Source organism: Hydra vulgaris, chromosome 06, assembly GCF_038396675.1.
Source record: "Hydra vulgaris chromosome 06, alternate assembly HydraT2T_AEP".
Classification (NCBI taxonomy): domain Eukaryota; kingdom Metazoa; phylum Cnidaria; class Hydrozoa; order Anthoathecata; family Hydridae; genus Hydra; species Hydra vulgaris.
Genome location: NC_088925.1, coordinates 44,922,501 through 44,946,634, shown reverse-complemented (window position 1 = coordinate 44,946,634; position 24,134 = coordinate 44,922,501). Strand labels below are relative to the sequence as shown.

Genomic DNA, 24,134 nt, shown 5'->3' with positions numbered 1-24,134 from the left:
CATGTGATTTGAAGTTGAAATAAAATGTTTTTTGTTGACAAATGTTATAAAGTAGTGTCTACAACAGCACACTCATGACACTATGTTAAAGAAGTAGCTCATTGTGCTTTCCAACTTCTGGTATATTGTTTGCAGCTGATTGTGATTTTTCAAAACTATTTATAGTAAAACATAAACGCAAGTGCTTATAAGTTCTTATTGATTTAGTATTGAAGAATAAAGTTTGATATATTTGTTTGATAATATTATGTTGTTAACTTAAATGAGAAACAGATTGCGGTTTTCTTATTTCCTAATATTGTTTTAATTTTTAAGTTAAATTTTTTAAAAATAAGTTCATATTTATATTGTTAAAAAATTAAGAGATTATTATAACACAAGAAATTTAATTTAAGATAAATAATATTTAATAAAAAACCTATACAATATACAAAAGCATGTTAGAAAAATTTCTTTTATTATAAACAATGTGTTGAATATTACAAACAAATCAAATAAATCTTAATTTACATTTTTACAAAATTGAAAATTTTCTCAAGTTTTAATTTTCTTATAGTTATTTTCTATTCATATTGCATTTGTATTGTAATTTCCTATTCTCATTTCATTTTTCTATGCATATTGTGTTAATACGTGCCCTTGAAAATATTAAACATTCCATTCTAGAAATTAGCTGTATCAACTTCAACTGTTCATTCATTAAGTTAGTGTGAAACAGAAACATGTATTTTAGATTAAAGCAAATGACAATCCTAATATTTTATATCAGTGCCTTGTTAATTGAAGGATGACAGAGTTTTACTGTAAAATTAAACATGTTTTACCTTTAACAAATAATTTTTATCCAAAATATTTATTAAAAAATCAATAAAACAACTTCTCATTTTCACCATCCCATGTTCTTAAATGAGTGTTACACTCTCATTATAAGCTGAATGAGCGTTGCTTTATCACAAGCCCTGCATATATATATGTATATATATATATATATATATATATATATATATATATATATATATATATATATATATATATATATATATATTTATATATATATATATATATATATGCATAAATATATTATAAATATATTATAAATATGCATAAGTATATTATATATATATATATATATGCATATATATATATATATATATATATACATATATATATATATATATATATATATATATATATACATATATATATATACATATATATATATATATATATATATATATATATATATATATATATATATATATATATATATATATATATATATATATATATATATATATATATATACACACACACAAAGACATATATATACACAAGGATATATGTATATATATATGTATATATATATATATATATATATATATTTATATATATATATATATATATATATATATATATACATATATATATATATATATATATATATATATATATATATATATATATATATATATATATATACACAAAGATTTATATATATAGATATACACACAAAATTAAAAATAAACATACCATAAACTGAAAAGAGAAATGATCTTAACGAATGATAAAATAAACAAAGGATAAACTAGAGAAAATAAAAGCAAAAAAATAATATTTTTTTAAATTTAGGTCTCAAATAATAGTTCAAGCCTAGTAATTTAATTTAAAAGAGCGTCAGTTAAGAGTTTAAACATAATAATTTTTCCTGTGTGAGTGTTGAATGAGAGTTCAAATCTTATTAACTGATGATTTTTTTTTGTTTTACTTTCTTCATAGACATTAGTAAATATCAAAGTCTCAATTTTTTAAATAATTAAGTTTCGAAGTAATTAAGCTTGGATTATATAACTTGCCGGCCTAGTTTGATCTGCATATGATTTATACACATATAAATAATATATTAATTTCAGCTTGGTACAAAAAGTATACAAAATAAAAATCTAATTGAATTTTTTTTTTGTAAAAAAAACAAGTAAAAAAATATGAAGACAAAGAAAACTTTAAATACCAACTTTATTTTGTTTTAGTAAAATTTTTCAAATAGAAAAATAATGTATTTTTTTAGTCATCACATTAGACCCTGTCAAAAATAGCTGCTCCTAGGAACACTCAATGTATGAGGTGTGTTAAGTTCTTAAAAGATGTTTAATACTGTTGGGTATAATAATACAGTTAACTTTTTTGACAAAAAAGTCTTCTTTAGATGTACCTGTTACTATATGCAAAGAGGATTTGATTTCGCTATAGCAGTAGGATCCACATTTTCAAACAAAGATTTTAACCAGGCTTCTGCTGTGAAATGTTTGACACCATCAAGCCATAATAGTTTTAAACGAGGTAAAAAACACGATTAGTTCTTTTTTTCCTACGAAAGTACGAAGACAAGTAAAATACTTTTGATTTGTTATAATCTATCCTAGGTACAGTTCCATCTTGTTTTGTTTGGTGTTTTTAAATAAAATTCTAGCGTTTTATAAATTTTTTCAGTAACTTTATTTGCTGTATTTTATTTACTCCATTATGATGAACACTTGCCCATTGCTTTCCAATAAATTTTCTTTAAATTATTTGCTAAAATTTGTACCATTTTCTCAACATATTTTGCAATTAAGTGTATGACTAGCACATCTAAAATGTTATGGTAACTGAACCAAAAAGTCACTCTCTTCTTGTTCATGATTATTTTTTTCCAAAATTTCATACAAATTTATATTCTCATTGCAAAAATAGTCCTCATTGAATTTTTTGAAATTAGATATAATTTCAAAGCTTTCACTAAGTTCGAACAACTGTCTGTTGTTATAGTAACTATTTTTTTTTTTGTATATTATAAGTTGTATGAATCTTATACAAAGCAGTAGTTAAAACAATATATGTATGTCTTCCTTTTAAACTGCTACATGCTAAAGATACTGAATGTTGTTGAAGATTATTTTAGTCTATCTTATGGCAAATCACCCCAATATAACTTCTTTTACCTTCATTACAACAATGAGCAGGCAATATACATAACATTTCCAAGTGTTGAAGTAATATTTTTAATCATTGATAAATACAAGTTATTAATATGTAGTTTTTAAGTTATACTACAAATAACATTCTGGTCTCTAAAAAGACCTAGTTTTACCAAATTCACAATTTTATGGTTTATCAACTATAGTTAAAAGTTTACCTAATTTTACCAAATTCACAATTTTATTGATGGTTAATCAACTAAAGTAAAAAGTTGTGTTTCACTAATCACAATTGTGTAAATTCACAATTTACACAATGTTGTAAATTTGTATTCACAAATTTACAAGTTGATCTAAACTTTTTTTGATTTAATTTAAAACACTCATTTCCTTTATTACTTCCATATTTCTCTAGAGTAGATTGCATAGCTTTTTTTCACAATGTTTGATAAATTCAATTTTTTTTTTTACAAAAGCATTTTTTTTTACTTCATTTTTAGCTATTTCAGAGGCAATCATTTTAAAAGAAGTTCTCTAATTGATGAAGAATAAAGAATGAGTTTTCTAATAAAAAAAGCTAAGCTATTTTTAAATAAGTTTAATAAAGACTAGATGATGATGACTAGAGCATGAGTTATTGTTCACCTTCTCCCTGTAGTCCTAAAGTTTTATTCCTCCTACAAAATAGTCTTTACATTCATCCATGATTCTTACCCGATGACATCATCTACAATCTACTTCTATATTCACATCTCCCAAGTCTACGTAACTGGACGGCTCCGTTGGTCACTTTTTACGATCATTGTGTCGCATAAACAATAAATAAAATTCAATAAAGAATGGGATTTATTATTAAGTTAATCAAATTTGAAACTTTAGCAAATTCAAAAAATTTAGAACTTTATTTTAACATGGTGTCTCTTGTGAATATACATATTTAACGATGTGTTCACCTTTTCAAGTTACATCATGTTTACAATAGGGTACAATAGTATCATACTATGCATATTAGGTATGTATTTTATTTCATGCGCAATTCAAGATAAGTTAATTAAAACAAATGCTGTTGCTCGCACAATGGTAATTTTTAAATGTGGGATCATTCATTGTTATGCAAAATAAAATACCCTGCTAAACTGCAGAGTAATGGGTAATACTGCTGTTTTCCAGAGTACCTGGAATCTGCCATTTTGTTGAAGTATCTGGCACTGGGTATTTTTTTGTTGAAGTATCTGGCACTGGGTATCTGGGAAGTTTTTGATAAACATTAACCTTAAGTGCTGTAACTATTTGTTTAAGGGGTACTTTATATTATGTCAAAATATTATTTACAGGATTGCTTTTAGTTTAAACTTTAACCAATAAACTTTATGATATAATTTTAAGAGTGTTATGGCTCCATAACACTCTTAAAAAATATTTTAAATGAGACACATCTATATTGAGTAAATAGGGCTTTGTGGTTATTGACACATGTTGATAACCACAAAGCCCTTAAATTAAAATATTTTTAAAAATATATTTTTGCAAAATAATCAGAATATATTGCAAAAAAGAAACTTATTTATACAGATATTTGAATAGCTTCTTTTTATTGTGTGAGAAAATTTTTTCGCTGCAGATTTTTTTAAGGTTGAAGTTGATAGAGGTAATTTTAATTTTAAAGCTCTTGATGTTTTTGGCATTAATAAAGTCAGACAGTAAGTTATTCTAAATATTAACAATTCTTAGGGAGAAAAAATATTTACGGACATTGAGTTTACACTTTAGTTTACGTAATTTGATTTGTGACCTCGAGTATAAATATAGTTGTTTATTATAAAGAAACTTGATGTATTTAGGCAAACTTAATTAGCGCAAATTCATCTCTAGAGATTTTACAAACTTTTGTTCCACCTTTTTAAAATTAACTGTTGCGGAGTCAAGATAAAAATACAGCAGTTGTGTTTTTTTTTTTGCTTCTTTTAATTTTATCTAACTCTTGCAGCCAACATCCAACCATTATCACATCGTAGTAATGTTGCTTCTCTTTCTCTTTTCTACAAATAATATAATGGATACTGCTCTAAAGAGGTAGCGTCTTTTGTGCCATCTAGTAAAATTTAGTTCCCATAAAAAAAGGTTGTAATCAGGAAGGATATTTAGTTGTAAAAATTTTTTTTTAACTCTTCATAATGTCAAATTTAAATAAAAATAATCATAATGAATACTTGTCCAAATTATGCAAGTGTGAAACCATAGGTATTAAACCTCAAAAAATAAATGTATATTTATGTATGGACAATATATATTTAAATTTAGCTTTTTCATTTATTTTCATATTTTTTTTGTCAAAAGATATTTTATTATTAGGTTTACAGCAAAAGACAATGTTAGATGGTTATTTGCTTTCCATCCTTGCGACTCATTCAACATGTTTTTAAATTTAAAACCTCCGAATGAAGCTTGTGTTAAATCTTCTGTAAGTATATCTCATTTTTTGTTTGCTTGATATTTTTATGTGATAACCTTTACATTTTTTTTTCTTAATTAATGCCATGTCAGATCAAGTTCAGGATCATCATGATTACCCTGTTATCATTTCCAGTATTTTCTGCCCCATGCCCTACTGCTTTGTAAGGTTTGCTTTTTTAGGCAAAGGCTAGGAGAAACAAACCCTGACTTAAAAGTTCCCTGCCTTGGGGCTCTTGATTGAGTAAAAGCTAAAGATGGTGTCTTGATAAAAATACTCATCTTGGGCAGATGTAAACTGCATCGAGCTACTGTCTTGTAGAATGCCTCCTAGGCAAAGAATTAAGGGGTAAGCAAAATAAATCTGCTGACTATCCTTAAACCCCTTCATCATCTATTAGGCTGACTTAGATATAAATCTGTATTACATTGTTCCCTGCCTAGGATAATGAATGCTGGCACTTCTTGACTCTATTCATAAATTTTTGCTTTGTATCCTTGATAGTGGCTATGCAACTATTTGTGTTATCTCCTAATAAGGGTACAGCTCTAAATCAGTTTAATGGTTCTGAGATCGGCTTATAATAAGGTTTCCCAAACTTTGTGGTAGCTCTCAGAGTGTCTGATTCCATCAACAGCTGCAATATTACTAGTGCCATGTTGTGCATGGATGGTGTCCATGTTAATGCTTTTAATGCGCATTGTCGAGGCCACATAAGAAGCCCTATGGTACAACTTAAAGATAATTAACAGGATTAAGACAACTGCATAGCTCATTGCTTAGGAGGCTGTGCTCTATCTATGAAAGAGTCAAGTTCTCTTTAAACTTGAATCATGTTAAAAGTAACCCAAAATATTAAATATGAAAAACCATCCCTACCACCTAACTGTTTTAATATATCTTTTATGAGTATTCGTGGTTTGCAAAGCAACCTTCTGTCAGTGAATCTTACCTCTTGTAAAATTTACAAAACTTGCTCTTAATGTGGCTTATTTAAATTCCGCTATTCCTTCTTCAGTTCTCAGTGTTGATAGTTGTTTTCTGATCATCTTTTTCACTCAACAGTGTTGATTTTTGATGTTTTCTGATTAAATTAATCATGCTCTTTTTCTTTAACCCTCTGCCAATATTGTTGTTGTTGGTGACTTAATGCTCATCACACTGAATGGCTTGACTCTTACACCACTGACCCTACTGGCACTGATGCTAAGCTCCATTATTCTCAGTTCACTAAATCAGGGTTGGTAAAAACCCAGTTTTTTAAAAGAAAACAGACCCTGTGGGTTTTTTGGGGTAATTTTGGATTTTATTGGATAAATTTGGGTTTTTTAGGGTTTTATTTTTATTGTGTATCTGTTAAATTTTTTAATTTATTTTTATTTAATGATATTAAAAATTAATTTAATTTTCTACTTTAACTTTATTAAAAATTTATTTTGTAAAATGTTATTTAATAACTTATAACAAGAATTTTTCAAATTATTTTGAAAAAGAAAAAAAAAATTGAAATTAAAAAAAATTAAATTAGAAAAAAATTTCACATTAAAGCTATATGTATTAATTTATAATAGATTTAAAAGTAATATTTTTTATAATTAAAAGTATCAATAAGAAATGGGAAAAGAAGGAAAATGGGAGGAAGTAACAGAAGTTTCAATTGAACTTTGAATTTGAACTCAAAATTTAAATGAACAAACTTTCTTAGGGCAGCAGCCTTGTTCATAAAGGTTTGTGTTTTAGAGTTTAAGAGTTGGGAGAGGGTTGTAACTACAATAAGATAGTCTCCTTGACTGTAGTGGCCTTGTCAGGGAGGTGAATAACATAAAAGATTAAAAAGTGACAATCTCAATCTGTAAAAATATTTGAATAAAAATTGTAATATTGAATTTCCAAATAATGATTCAAATATTAGTAAACCTGCTCTAATAGCTGTTTGTTATATTTGCTCTGATAGCTGTTTGTTATATTTACTCTGATAGCTTTTTGTTATAGCTGTTGTTGTTGATTATAATAGTTGGTAATAATAGTTAATAATAACTTAGTTAATAATAACTTAGTTAATAGTTTATGATTAGTTTAGTTATTAATATAATAGTTATAATGTTAATGTTGGTTGTAATAGTTCATAAATTTATAAAATATTTTTAAATTAAAAAACCCAATAAAACCCAGATTGCCCAGGTTTTATTGGTTTTTTTAGGCGAGTTTTATTGGGAAGGTTTTTTTGGGTGGGTTTTTAATGCCTACCCTGCAATAAATCCTGTGTCTTGTCTCAGAAGTTATACTTAAGAGACTTCAACAACGTCATTAACAAGGTTAGCTCCAACATTCCTTCTCTGATTCATGGGTCTCATTCACTGATCTTATTACCTCTCCCAAGGATTAAACATAACTATTTGTTAAGAACTTTTCTTTTAATTCAACTCTTGAACCTTATGGCTATTCTCTTCCTTTCATTTCAATTAAACAAGTTAACTCATTGTTAGACATTCAAATCATTCTAGCTTCCATTGTTCAAGTAATATCTCAATCAAACTCTTCAACAGCTTCTGGTCCAGACAGCATTCACTTCTGATTCTATTCTCTACATCTACAAATCTCTTACTCCTCCCTGTATGAAATACTGTTTTCATATTTGGGCTGGTTTTTCTAATGTTTTTTCTCTCCTAGACAAGATTCAAAAATGCATTGTAAATGTAGTTGGACCCACTTTATCTGCTAAGCATGAGCCTTTTTTCCAACGTCATAAGTTGCATTTCTTTCTCTTTTCTACAAATACTATCATGATCTCTGCTCAAAGGAGCTATTATCTCTAGTTCCATCAGCTAAAACTCATTTACACTTGATTCGTCATTCAACAAAGTCTCATTCTTTTACTGTATCTGTCCCTGTATGTTTTAAAAACTTTTATTCGTCTAGTTTTTTCCCCACACTTCAACCCTTTGGAACTCTCTCCCATCTTTATGTTTTCTTGACTCGTACAACTTACAACTTATCAAGTCTTCTGTTAACTGTTTTCTTGCTCTATAACTCAATTTTTTTTTTCTTTCTAGTAACTCCCAGCTTAATAGTGGTTGCTTGCAGCCTTGTTAGGAGTGAATCGGAATAAAAAAAAATTAGCAAACTAAAATAGACACTTACAAAGAAGTTTAAATCAATTTAAAAATTCATTTAAAAAAAAAATACTGATGAGAGTTATTTATTCTAATAAAAATTTTGATTTTTTTCATCAGTTATAGTAATAAATTTTTTTTTTCAAACCTACAAACTTCAAATGCGGTAATGGTGCAACTACATAGCTAAACTTCAAATGCAGTAGTGATGCAACAATGTTTCCAAGGACAATGTTGATTTTAACTGTATATGCACATGAAGTCTACTAATTTATGCAGTTTCAGTGGTCACCTAGTGATGACCACTGTAACTGTATATATATATATATATATATATATATATATATATATATATATATATATATATATATATATATATATATATATATATATATATATATATATATATATATATATATATATATATAGTTTGTTGTGTTTGGGAAGGACGGAAGGAAAAAAGTGATTCTTACGCCAACATATACGTCACTTTTAATTTTTTTTGACTTTCGTCCAACATTTGCATGTTGGACGAAAGTCAAAACCATTAATTTAATTACAAATTACAGTTTTTTTAAAAAACCACAAAAAATGCAAATTTAATTGACCAGAATGTTTTTAAAAACATTCTGAATGTTTTGAAAACATTTTGAATGTTTTTAACAATATAAACAATGTTTTTATTTTTATTTTTTTTAATAAAATGTTTTTATTTTTATTTTTTTTAATAAAATGTTTTTATTTTTATTTTTTTTACTATAAATCATGCGCAAGGGAGTGCTGCTACATCGACTGACAAATAGCCTGACTCGCAAGGGAGTGCTGCTACATCGACTGACAAATAGCCTGACTTGCAAGGGAGTGCTGCTATATCGACTGACAAATAGCATTACTCGCAACGGAGTGCTGCTACATCGACTGAGGGTTTGGTTGGGGCAGGCAATCTATCAATTAATAAAAAAAAAAATCCGGTCTTGCATTTTAATTTTTACTTTTTGTCAACAAAATATGGAAAAACTTTCGGACAACATATAGGAGTTCTATATATATATATATATATATATATATATATATATATATATATATATATATATATATATATATATATATATATATATATATATACATACAGGGTGACCAGAAAGTTCTGGCACATAGTAAAATTGCCATAAAAATGACTAAATTTAAAAAAGGCGCATAAGATTAAAAATAAACTTTATTCTAACAACTAACAATCACATTACAACATTAGATTTCGAAATAACTACCTTTAGCTTTGATACAGACCCTAAGTCTCTTGGGGAAATCATTGACTGCAGCGCGCAGGTATTCTGGAGAAAGATTATTCCATTCCTTTTGAAGTGCTCGGTGCAAAGAGTCCAAATTCCTATGAGGCATCGGACATGCCTTGGTTTTCAAAACTGACCACACGGAATAATCCAATGGGTTGAGAGATCTGGCGAGTAGGGAGACCATTCTTGGGCGCTGATAAAATCTGGAAAATTGCCTTGTGGGCAGGAGCTGAATCCTGTTGAAATGTCCAGGGCATTGTACCAAAGTGTGATTGGGACCATGGAAGTATTTCTTTTATAAGGACATCATTTAAATAGTTTTGACTGTTAATTTTAACTCCAGAATCCACAAAAACTAACGGAGTTTTACCATCCAAAGTTATCCCTCCAAAAGCCATAACGGATTGCGGATGTCCTGAACGAGAAGCGATTCTACCCTTCATGTTTGCATCACTGATACTTCTGGACAATATCTGATCATTTTGATGGTTTAAGAAAGCTTCAACATTGAATAAACATTCATCAGTGAAAACAATTCCTGAGTTTTTGCGCAAAATGTTTTTCTTTGGCGCGTCAAAGAAAAACATTTTGCGCAAAAGCTTGCATCTTTCCATTCTTACTTTCTTCATATTTTTATTAGTTTACTTGTCTGTGCGAAGATGAGCTTTTTGGATCTTGTATGGGATAAGTTTTAGCTTATCCTTGCATATTTTTCTCAGGGATTCACGACCTATTTGCAAATCATTTGCCATTTTTCTCATCGACCTCCTTGGATTTTCAACGAATTCTATCACACACTTTTTTGATAATAATTTTGCTACTTGATGTCGGTGGTCTTCCACTTCTAGGCTTGTCTTGGGTGCTGCCTGTCTCCTTTAAACGTTTCAAATTGTTATAGATAGTTCTTCGAGGAATTTTAAGTCTTTTTGCTCTCTCTGCTCCAGTGCATCCACTAAAGAACAAATGCTCTATAGAAACTCGATTGTCTTTTGTGACTGTCATACTAAAAATAAAATAGATTTAAATAAAAAATATGCCTGAATACGATTAAGAATTGACATAGGAATGAAATGGAAACAAAAATATTGACAAATAATACATTTGCTTAAGTCTAATAAACTAATAAAAATGAGTGCCAGAACTTTCTAGTCACCCTGTATATATATATATATATATATATATATATATATATATATATATATATATATATATATATATATATATATATATATATATATATATATATATATATATATATATACATATATATATATGTATATTTATTTATACATATATATATATATATATATATATATATATATATATATATTATATATATATATTATATATATATATATTATATATATATATATATATTATATATATATATATATATATATAAATATATATATATATATAATATATATATATATATATATATATATATATATATATATATATATATATATATATATATATATGTTTATATATGTATATATATATATATAAACTGAAAAAAAAAAAAAAAATATATATATATATATATATATATATATATATATATATATATATATATATATATATATATATATATATATATATATGGTATATACTTTTTTTTAATCATTAAGTTTACTGTAATTATCTCTTTTATTTAAAAGTTGCTTTAAAGCAGCTTGAAAATTTTTATGCTTTAGTAAAAGTTAAATAAATAGAATTGCTAATATTTGAAAAGAAATGGAATTTAAAATAATTGTAAATACACTTGTTAAATGCTTATGTTTTGTAGACAATAGCTGTATGAATACAAGACATAAGCGTTTAATAAGTGTAATTACTATTATTTTAATTTTGCAAATACACTATTTGTAAATATGGATTAAAAATTGTTCAAAATAATTTAAAGGGGTTACCAAGTACCGAGACAAAGCTATGTTTATTTTGTAAATAAACATTAGAAAGTATGTTTTGAGTTTATTAAAATTACCAAAACAATTTATTTGAGATATTAACAAAAAACATTTGTTGATTTGCTATTATACTTGCGGTTGAGAGGTTAACTCCATGAATTACTGCATAGTTTTTTCACACAGTTAGATTGGGCTTTTTTCTTTATAAAAAAATGTTCAAAATAGATTTTAGTACATTTTTAAACTGGAGACTTGACAAAATAAAAATTGTAATTAAATGAAGATTACCACTTTTCTACTTTGTTTTATTTCTATTTAGATATTTCATTTTCATGAAATATCTAACATATCTACCATGAAATCAAATATATTTTTACTATTTTGACTAAAAAAAAAAAAATAGTATTTTTCGGTTTTAAGACTTTATTAGCAGGAACTTGTTTTACAAATATTAGTATAGTTTTTAAGGTTACATATCTTATATTTATAGCACTAATATTAGTTTTGTTTTAAAATAAAATAAATATAAGTTAGACTTTCAAAGCGTTTACTTACTGATGGTATTATTTTTATTCGGTTATAAAAGTTTGGTTCATTTTATAAAAGGTTATATATAACGACATTCTTCTACATAAAAATTAATTGCACTAAAGAAAACCCAAACATTACGTTTATAGCTTGAGTTTAAGTTATTTGAACAAACTTTTTTGTATTGACGTCATTTATTAACTACAAAAGCGCATTAATCAGATCAGTATTTAAAAAAATAAAAAAATAAAAAAGCCTGAACTTACCTTCAAGAAAATAATGGCATTCAAAATTATAAAGTTTTGCTTATATCTCGATAAATTATTTGTTCTGGAAAGTTGAATTAATATGAGATTTTTTTTTAAGAATTATTTTGATGTAAACATAACTTGTCTGGGCACTTTGGGATAACATTAAACATTAAAAACTACTAAAAATTAAAATTACTTAAGTATAGTTGCAAAATGTTTATAATGTTTTAAACAGTTTTCATTTAACATTTACAAATACTTGCAACTTGAACTTTTACTAGTTCTTGAATAAAATAGTTTTTCTTAGCGTTAACTAAAGTAGCTTATGTCTTACGTCCATCACTAAGTTCATGGATTCAAAGAAATGCCTTTTACAGCAAGTGACTATTTTAAATCAATTTCTTTTTTTAGGATAAAATTAAACAAGGTGAACACAAATAAAGTGATATTCAAAAATTGTTGTGTCACTTATTTTTTTAATTTTAATGTTAATTTACCTCCCAAGGCTGCTGAGTGGAGAAACAAGTTAAGTGTGGTGCTACCAGGGACGTGGTGGGGATCAAGCCATTTCTGAAATCATTTTATTTGGGGGGAGGAGGAGGGGGGCATGTGGGAGTTACAGTCTTTTATGCACTGGTTTAACTATATTATCTAGATTGTTGTTTTGTGCCTTTATGTGAAGTTTTATAGTTTAACAAAAAAGAATTAAAGCTTAAAAATCTATCTCATTTTTGTCTTAACAAATTTATCATCAAGATTTTACAAATTCTGTAAAGTTTGCACACAGCTTATGTCAGTATTTATCTAATTTATCTAATTTATATCAGTATTTATCTAATAAATTTTTATATAAGTATATGATTAACTATTAATACATATAGAAGTGTCACTTATAGAACAAAATATTAAATATGACAATAGTTTCAAAAAAATAAATTGTAAAAATTGCCTTGTAACTATGCAACCTGCCTTTAAAAGTTGGAGTTAAAAAAGAGGTTAAAAAACAAACTGAGAGTCTTGGATAAGTATTTCATCAATCCCAGAGATTCGAACAAGGTTAAATGTGAAACTACATTTGAAATTCAAAAACAATTGGAAAATGCTGAGCTCTTCATCATCAATTGTTGCTAGGGAATTGAAGAAACTACTCATCAGAGTAAAGATTTTTTAAAAGAGGTCATGGAAAGTTCAATTAATAAGTTTCTTGAAAAGCCTGCAAAAAGCCTCACTAACTTAAAGGCACTGAAAGCTGAGTTTTCATTTGAGGCATCGCATAAGAGAACCAAAAACTTATTATTATTAAAAATTTATTATTTAACGCACTTAAAACTATAAAACCGAGCTCAGTACCTAGTGGACGCGTATTTTCAATTGCAGGCAATTTTGTGTCCAAAATTAGAACAAGACTTAGCCACCATTTGGTGGACATTTTATGTTTTTTTAAAACTCCTGTTTCCTATATTACAATAAGTGAAATAAATATTATTTATAAGTTTTGTATTACTTTTACGTATTCTCATTATTCAATTTTTATTTTAAAAATTTGAAACCCGGTTTTTTTGTGAATTCAGAAGTCAAAAACCAGTTTTTCAAAAAGTCTGTTTTTGTCCAAACCCTAATTGTTTCACATTCTCAAGAAAGTAAGGAAGTTGCACATTAGGTACACTGTCCTCAAAAAGTTCAAGTCCTTAAAGTGTGTTAAAAAAGTAGAAAATCAAATCTTTTTATAGATCATACTTAAAGGTTTGTTTGATATTTTTCGTCAGGATGCAATGCAATTGATGATAAGTAAAGGAGATTTTGAGTTTCTCAATCTTCATAGGGTGACAAGAAATTGACAAGAAATAAAGATGTCACGAGTAGACAAAAATTAGGTTGGTTAGAACAGAGAAAAAAGGAAACGAGAGATTAAAGAGGAAAAGAGATTTAAATGGGGGATAAAACCATGTTTGGATAAAATTGCAACATGAATGATTTTCTTCAAGTACGTTGAATGAAAGTCTGCAGATTTTCAGCCAAAAAATCATACAGAACTATAAAGTCAATCATCATTACTTCATAGAAGTTGCCATACCTCTTGCTTAAAGCCAGGTTAACAACTGAAGAGCAATGTCTGTACTAGTTCCCTTCACATCTGATCTGAGGAAGTTGAAAAAAAAAGCTGCCAAAAAGAAGGAGTCAACAACAGTTTCTTAGGCTTTTCCACTGGTATTGGAAGTTAATGCCTGGACTAATAAATAGATAAGTAGTTAGTTTCAATTTTTTAGAAATTAAAAGAGGTGTCTGTGGTCATGACAAACTATTAGACAGCAGAAGGTATCATCTGAAAAAAGCCATGGTAACTAATGTTCTTAATTTCTGCCAAGATCAGCTGCACCTGAATCTGCATTATGACTACCAAGTGCTCCTTAATACCAAGAGCTTCTTGATACTAAGTACTCATTGTTACCAAAAGTTTCTTGATACCAAGAGCTTGAATGGAGACAATAAAACAGAGCTTGACAAATTCAGATAGGTCTACAGTCTACAAAATTTTAAATATATAATCAATTTCTTATACAAGTAGGACCCAGTCTTATTTTATTTTGTTCAACTGTTTAAAGTTTCAATATTTCATCAATATAGTATTTAGGATTATACTATTTATAGAGATAATCATAGAAAGTCATAGATAGATAAGTCACAGCTAAAAAATATTTTGTTAATTTATCGAAGCAAAAAGTCTAGGTTTTTTAATGTTTTTTTTTCTTTAAATTAATTTTTATATTTTTTCACTGCAAAGAGAACCATCAATAAGACCAAAAGTGGATTAAAAAAAACAACTACTTCAAACAAGCAATCATAATAAAAAAAAATAAAACTACTTTGAACAAGCAATCATGTTTAAAAAAAAACTACGCCAAACAAGTAATTATAATAATAATAATAATAATAATAAAAAAAAAACTACTTCAAACAATCATAATAAAAATCAATCAATCATAATAAAAATCAATTAATCATAATAAAAAACAATTATAATTATAAAAAACCACAAATAGATAGTATATTTACAACTATATTAATTCCAGTTCTTTCTAATCAAATTACCTGTTTTATTAATTTCTAGTTTATTTCTAAGTTTGAATGCACAAAACCAAATGATGAAAACATTCTTTCAACTCTTGCAGATGAAGCAACAGCAGTAAATAACTAATCAACAACTTCCAGTAATTCCTGGTTTGCACAACCATTATACATATAGAGTCATTTGCTGAGTTATCAGTAATTATACTGATAACTCAGCAAATTAGAACAAGACTTAGCCACCAAATGGTGGCTAAGTCTTGTTCTAATTTTGGACACAAAATTGCCTGCAATTGAAAATACGCGTCCACTAGGTACTGAGCTCGGTTTTATAGTTTTAAGTGCGTTAAATAATAAATTTTTAATAATAATAAGTTTTTGGTTCTCTTATGCGATGCCTCAAATGAAAACTCAGCTTTCAGTGCCTTTAAGTTTATTTACTGCTGTTGCAAACTTTTGAACAAAATTATTTTTTACATTTATTTATAGAGTTAACAACTTCATCAACAAAATAGTCAAAAGTATGTAAATAACTGAATGTGTTGCTTAAATGTTAATCAAGTTGTCATTTATTTTGAACTGTTTGTTAGTGTTATTGATTGCATTGGATATTGTTGTTATCTTTTTATTACTTAGTCGCCTGCTTTTGATTGTTTTTGAGTAATTTAGTAATAGTAAAGTAACCAAAAAAAGGGTAACAAATGTATCTATATACGTTATAGTAGAATAATTTTTTTCAATAATCTTTGTTTTCCTTTTCTGAAAAATTAAGATGCACATATTAGGAATTAAAGTGCCTAAAATATATTAGGAAATTACATCCTTAGATACATACATACATACATACATATATATGTATGAATATATTATATGAATCAATATATTTCTGAAATATTTGGTATTAGATATCAAGGTTGTTTACAAATAGTATAAATTACTAATATTAAGTAAACACCTAATGGTAATGAATAAAATAGTAATTGTAATAATAATAAAAATACTATTTATGATAATAATAATAAATAATAATAATAATTACATTTTATTTTAACAATAATAATTACATGTTATTTTAACAATAGTAATAATAATAGTAGTTATAACAATTTAAATGAATCGGCATAACTTTCCATACAACAATTGTTTAAACATACAAAGTTACAGTTACAAACAGTAATAAACTGACAAAATGTAACAACTAACTATGACATAAAAACAACTACTACTAAAAAAAATTGTAAAGATTTAGTAAATATATTTTTCTTATAACATAATAACCAAAATATATTGCAAATAATATGACAAAGTAAATAAATAAAATATAAACAGAAAAACACTGAGAAAATCAAAACAAAACAAAAGTTACAACAAACATTACAAACAAAACAAAAAATTATGTTAAGCTCTTTCTTTATGTTAAGCTCTTTTGGCAAGAAAACAAAAACATCAAGAAAACAACAACATAAAATTAAAAATAATAACTAAAGAAAAAAAAGTAATAATAGTGCACGGTAGAATATATATATATAATAAATGGCTAAAATAAAAATAAAAAATATAACTGCATAAAAAATTAGATTTTACTATTTAAAAATAATAACTAAAAAATAAAACAGTAAATGACTAACAACAAATAATAAAACTTTATACGCTAAAAAATAAAGAAAAATCATTACTACAAGATCGCATAGCAACATAACTAAAAAATAAATCGTAAATAAAGAATCCTAAGAGATATATGAAAGAAAACTGAAGAAATAAATGAAACAAATCAAAAGAAATACATGAAAAAATAAAAAATCTTTAACTGCCGATCTTTTTTTGATGTATAAATAGTTTTTCTTTCTTTTATATATATATATATATATATATATATATATATATATATATATATATATATATATATATATATATATATATATATATATATTAGGGATATGACTTTTTTGCAACCTACTAGGCCTGTATCGTAATTCAATGAACTTTTATGTAAAAAGAACGAATAGATGTTTCATTTTGACATATTTTGAAAAAAGGTCACCCCAAAACCAAAAAATCGAATTTTTAATAGGTACACTTTTGTACAGTAAATGAATATTAAAGGCTGAAGATGTTGTAAGAGTCATACTCCTGTTGTTATTTTATTTATTTATGCAACATGTACTGTGATATAACAAAAAACATTATGTGATATATAATTATACAAGTATTACAAAATTAACAGTATCAAAGCGTCTAGTACAACAATATACATAACTGTCTGTGTCTATAGGCCTACTGTGTTTAGTACATGGGTCACATGATGCTCACGTCTCATAAAGAGTCTAGCGCTTATTACTTAGAATGAATCGAAGTTGCAGTTTGTCTTTCTTTCTGCAGGAAGCATACAGGTCTTGCATCACCTTGATTGCACGTTCAGCTATCTGATTACTTCGTGGTATGTCGATGACGGATGGCTCTTTCTTCCAGTGATTTTTGAATGACTGCAATGCCTTTTTGTAAGGCTTCAATACATCAGATAAATTCTTGAAGTCATTGTCATTGTACTTTTGACTACTAAACCAATGTTCTGCCCACTCATATGAAATGAACCTGCAAACCTTCTCCAAATTCTTTCTCACTTCAGGCATAAGAATGAACGCCAGAATGGCGAGAATGGCTCTTGAGTTCCATCTGGCATTGCTCATATTAGGAATGTTCTGAAAGTGAATCAGAGGGAAGTTTCTTTGTTCTTCATAGAACCTAAACACTCTTGTTAAATGGTACAAAAACTTCATATCGTCTCTCCACCCTGATTTATCAAGAATTTCTACAGTTCCATTCACAAACTTATCCTTCAGTTCATCATACTTATTCAACAGTTCAGACACAAATGGATATTCAATGTTTGGAGATTTGGTATCACCCCCAAGTTCTTCGTCCATCACCAGACGGAGAATCCTGTCTAGTACGTGATGCTGACAACCGATAAATTGTGGTATTGTGACACCCTTTAATTTAAACATACGTTGCAACTTCACAACAACTCCATTTCTCTTCCCAGTATTGACGTTTGTTGTATCAGTAATGATCATCTTAATTGAATTCCACAAATTGTATTCATCAATAAGTTTGGCAATTTTTTCAGCAACAGTTTCAGCTTTGCCATCTTTTAAACGCAGTGCATCAAGTTTCACGTCAGTTCTTTCATTCTGAAGTACAACTACCTGATATTCCTTATCATCTATTCGTTTGCCGTCAAAGTGTAAGGACCACTGTTCCATTTTAAGTTGTTGTATCATTTCTTTTTTTAATTTACCTGCCTCTTTGAATATGGACTTGTAAATTGCTGGTTGACTTGGAGTTGGAATATCAATACCTTGTTGTGATAATACATTGCATATTTTAGCAGCTTTCTTTGTGGAAACTCCACTTGATGTAACCATACTTACAGCAAATTTACTTTTGTAGTGCTTTCTAGTTTTTTTCTGAGTGTCCTCATCATCGTCTTTATCACCGTCGTCGTCTTCATCATCTTCACTCTTACTTTTGCAGTTTTCAGATTCAGTACCACTGTCTGTGGTAGACAGGACTTGTGATGTGGAAGGTATTGCTGTTCCAGACTGGACTTTCCTTCTCTTGGAAGGGTGAATGGTTTCTTTACTTGCCACTTGTCCTGTTGAGTACCCCACCTGTCCTTTACTTTCTTTTTGTAGGTGGTATAGACGTTTATCTTCCGAGGATAACCACTGGCCATTCACTTTCGTGATGTCAAATAATGCATTGAGAACATCATATTTTCCACGCTTGACACATTCATCATAGACCTTCAGCACCTTCATAAGCTTTGCTCTTATCACTTGATCAGACACACGTGGAAAATTCAGTTTATTGTCCCACAATTTTGTAATTTCTTTAGAAATTTGGTCTATTCGTTCTTTTCTTCCTTTAACATATGCTCCGAGAAACTGGTATCTTCCTACGATCTGCAATTGAAGTGGTATTCTGGATTTTTCATCGAGTGAATGTTCTTCTACAGCCACGCTTCCTCTTCTTCTGTGTGACTCTTGAAATCTCACCAAATTTTTAGTCGAAGTCTTCTTGTTCTTTGTTACTGTGGTATGACTTTTCTTGTGAGACATCATATAATATTGTTACAACTTTACGGATAGCTGAGCGTAAATATCCGTTTAATAAAGTCGTTTAATTAATACTTAAAAGTCGTTTAAAAATACTTTAACTGTATAGTAATCCAATTATAGTTCGATAATCCAGTCAATGTTGATAACAGTTCGATAATCCAGTCCGTATCCTAACGATAATGCTACAACTACTTATACTTCGTACACTTACAGCGTCTTTAGTTCGCTACAGTAGTTCCTTATTAGCTCAGTTACACGCAGAGTACTTCATAGAACTATTCACATTATCAACACTGAGCTCTGACAGCAGCTTGCTTATATAATTATTTAGAGCTTCCAGAATGTTCTACTAAGTTCTATAATCTTCTACAGTCTGTTACAGTCGTCTATATCACCGTGGTAACACAATGACGTCATCACATAACAATTCCAAGTATTTGCCGGCACACGGCCGTTTCGTTGCCATGGTAACGTGTGGCGTTATATTTATAAATTCATAACAAAATAATGAAATAAATAGAATTAAGCTGAGAATTAAGCTTAAGATTAAAACATCGGTCAAAAATGAATGTATAAAAATGGTAAATCAAATTTTTATTTTGGGGGTGACCTTTATTTGTTGCAGAAAGCTATTTGGGCCTTTTTTCATGATTTTAGGTAAAAGTTCATCGATTTATGATACAGGAAACATTTTATTTGAAAAAAAATTAAAAAGTCATATCCCTAATATATATATATATATATATATATATATATATATATATATATATATATATATATATATATTATATATATATATATATATATATATATATATATATATATATAAAACCCCTAATTGGTTGTCAGAAAGTTTTTCCGTATTTTATTCACAAAAAGTAAAAATTAAAATGCAAGACTGGAATTTTTTTTTTTATTACTTGATAGACTGCCTTCCCCAACCAAACCTTACGAGTCAGGCTATAAGGTAGTTGATGTAACAACACTCCGTACATGATTCACAGTAAAAAAAATATAAATAAAAGCATTGCTTATATTATTATAAACATTCAGAATGTTTTTAAAAACATTCTGGTCAATTAAATTTGCATTTTTGCAGTTTTTTTAAAAAACAATTAATTTGTAATTAAATTAATGGTTTTAACTTTCTGACAGCACGGAAATGTTGGGCGAAAGTCAAATGTTATTATAAGTGACGTATTTGTTGACAAAAGAAAACTTTTTTTACCTTCCATACTCCCAAATGCAACAATTTATATATATATATTAGGGTGGTGGTAAAAGCAACTTATTTTAAAAATGTCAGCTGACAACCCCTAAATGTGTTTTATATAATAAAATAATACTGGATTTAAAAAATTTTTGAATAAAAAATATTTTTACGGGTGCCACAAGGCCCTTATACATCAAACAGGTTCCTAATATTATAAAAAAAAAAGTTTTTTAAAAGTATATCATGTTGTGTCTCAAAAGAAGCAAAATCTTATAAAAATTCTAAAAATAACAATTATTTTATGAAAAAACTATTATTTAAGATTTTTTTGAAATTATAATTAAAAAAAATAAACTTTTTACATTTTTAGTTTATAAGGTCATTTTTTTGCAATAAACTATAAAACAACAATTTTTTTTTTAAAATAATTGTTATTTTTGAAATTTTTATAAAATTTTGCTTCTTTTGAGACCCAACATGACATACTTTTGAAAAACTTTTTTTTTAATAATATTAGGAACCTGTTTGATGTATAAGGGCCTTGTGGCACCCGTAAAAATATTTTTTATTCAAAAATTTTTTAAATCCAGTATTATTTTATTATATAAAACACATTTAGAGGTTGTCAGCTGACATTTTTAAAATAAGTTATTTTTAGCACCACCCTAATATATATATATATATATATATATATATATATATATATATATATATATATATATATATATATATATATATATATATATATATATATACATATCATTGATTTTTTCATCCTAAATCCTATAAATCTAAGAAAAAATTAATGACATACATGTTTTTTTTTTTTTAATAAGCATAACGCTTGTAAGCATATGAAGGCTCAGATTTGGAAAAAAAATATGCATGTGTAAGCATATTCCTTAGCCTTGATAAACCATTTAAAAGATTTTAATTTTATTTAGCCAAAAATTTTGAATATTTATATTTCTACATTTAAACCAACAAAAATAACAAAAAACGAAGTTTAAGTTTTTCAATGCAACAACTTTATGAAGTAAAGAAGTTATTGCGTTGCAAACCTCAATTCTTGAACAGAAAAGCATAAAGTTTAAGAGTCGCTCTTAAGTGTTCTCTCTTTTTTTTCCTCTCGCTTTTTATGTGTAGTTTATTTAACACCATATTCAAAATATTTATTTTATTTTTAAGTCTTATTTTCAGATACTGTTAAAAGTAGTAATAATAATGTCAAAGAGAATAAAGAGAATGCACGCTACATTGGCAGCGTTTGGTTTCACAAAAAATGTTATTTACAAAGGAGAAATGAGTGCAATCTGATTGCCGTTAGAAGCTGTTGAAACTAGTGTTGAATGCGAACATTGCAAAAAATTGTTTAAAAGTCAACAAGGAATAACTTTAACATGAAAGCTTTTCATGTTAAAGTCATTCACAGAATTAGCAAACAAGATTGTAAGCATTCACAATCACAAGTTCTTCAAAGTAATGAAGAACTTATCACTCTAGCAATGAAAGATGTGCTCAATAACATAGTTTACAAAGTTGTTAGTGCAATGAAAAAAAGTGGAAGAGTCTAGTAAATTAGCTGGTAAGAAACGGCACCAATATACTGCTGCCTTTAAAGCAGAAGCAATTAACGCCTATGGTTATGAGGCAAATCAAGAAACTATAGCAGAGTTGTTTGGTGTAACACAAAGTCAGATTTCGCGATGGCTTAAAAAAGAAGAACTATTATTAAAGATGCCAAATCATCCTATTGTAAATTGTTTCTGAAAGGAAGACTTTCCACAAAATATCTTGAACTATACCAAGTTATTTACAAAAAGTTTTTACAAGCTAGATCGAAAGGTCATATTGCTGACTTTTCCGTGCTTTGGGGTAAAGCTAAAAATATACAATTAAACATTGATACAAATGTGGAAAACATCATATTATAGTTCAATTTTTACAAAAAAAAGAGTTAAAAATGAGATCGAAACAAAGAAACAAAAGGAAAGAAATGGAACCATTATTACAGAAATGGCATGTGACATGCAGAAAAGTGTATCAGAACAGGTTCTAAAGATCCAAGTTACAACAAAAAATGGAGATGGTACCAACCTGGACAAAGGCTCAATGTTGATCAGAGCTCACTTCCCTTTGTTGTTTATGATAAGAAAACTTACGAGTATGTACCCAAAGGTCAAGGTGCAACACATAATACATGGATCTCACAACCGGGCTCAGGATTCGAAAAAAGGCAATGTTCCCTTCAAATTATGTTTTGGCCAGAAGATGAGCAACTAAAGCTAGCCATCATTTTTTGAGGTCAAAACGAAGGTCAAGGAAAACGCATTTCAAAAGATGAAAAGTTAGCATGGCACAAAGATATTCATGTTTACTTCCAACAAAATGCTTGGTTAGACCAAAATGATTGTAAGCACTGGTATGATAAAACACTCCTTCCATTTGTCAAAGAACAAAAGCTTGATAAATTTGTTCTTTTGCAGGAGGATCTGAAGGGACAGATGCAGGAGGATTTTAAAGATGCTGTGGCTGCTGCTAAATTACTTCTCTGGTACGGTCTACCAAGTGCCAATGACCTTTGGCAACCAGTTGACGCAGGATATGCTGCCACTCTGAAAAGACTTATTGCCATTGAACATCAAAAATGGCTTGATCGAGATAATCATTCTTATAGATGGTTCAGTAATGAAATGCCCTACACTGCAAAAAAGAGACGAATTATGATTGCACATTGGGCAGGTGAAGCATGGAAAGCTTTAAACACTTCGAAGTAGGATAAGCAAAGGAAGAAACATTGGACAATGACTGGGTATTTAATGACTTCTAATGGCTCAAAAGATTCGCTTGTTAAACCAGAGGGCCTTGATAGATACAAAGTGCCCCCACCATCTATCATTGATCCTAGCAGTGATCAACTCAGGAAATCAGGGTGATATTCAACCGGTGAAGGTAGATGATACTATAAATGAAGATGCCAACAAAATTTTACCAGATGACACCTATATTGGTCCGGATGAGAAAGAATGTGAACTTCATATCTTTGATTTCATTGATAACATTTGTATATAGTATATAATTTTTATTTTTTATTATTATACTACAAAGATTAATTCAGCTACATTAAAACCAAAGCAAATACAGAGCATAAGTCAACTTTTTATTTTTCTTATACACATTAACCTTTAGTAACGCGCACACTTTTAGAAAGTATTGAAATAAGTAAATTTATTA

At 27.7% G+C, this 24,134-nt stretch overlaps 1 protein-coding gene across 3 annotated transcripts in view; it reads left to right on the top strand.

Annotated features, from left to right (window-relative positions):
- The window catches only part of LOC101235613 (uncharacterized), a 56,941-nt gene that overhangs the window by 8,295 nt on the left and 24,512 nt on the right, over window positions 1-24,134 (top strand). For all 3 annotated transcript variants that reach the window (XR_010639232.1, XM_065800259.1, XM_065800258.1), the window contains exon 2: window positions 5,307-5,415. Coding sequence is in view for 2 of the 3 variants with exons in the window: in XM_065800259.1 (XP_065656331.1) it covers window positions 5,307-5,415 (109 nt within the window). In the remaining variant the exon portion in view is untranslated. The remainder of the gene's footprint in view (window positions 1-5,306; window positions 5,416-24,134) is intronic.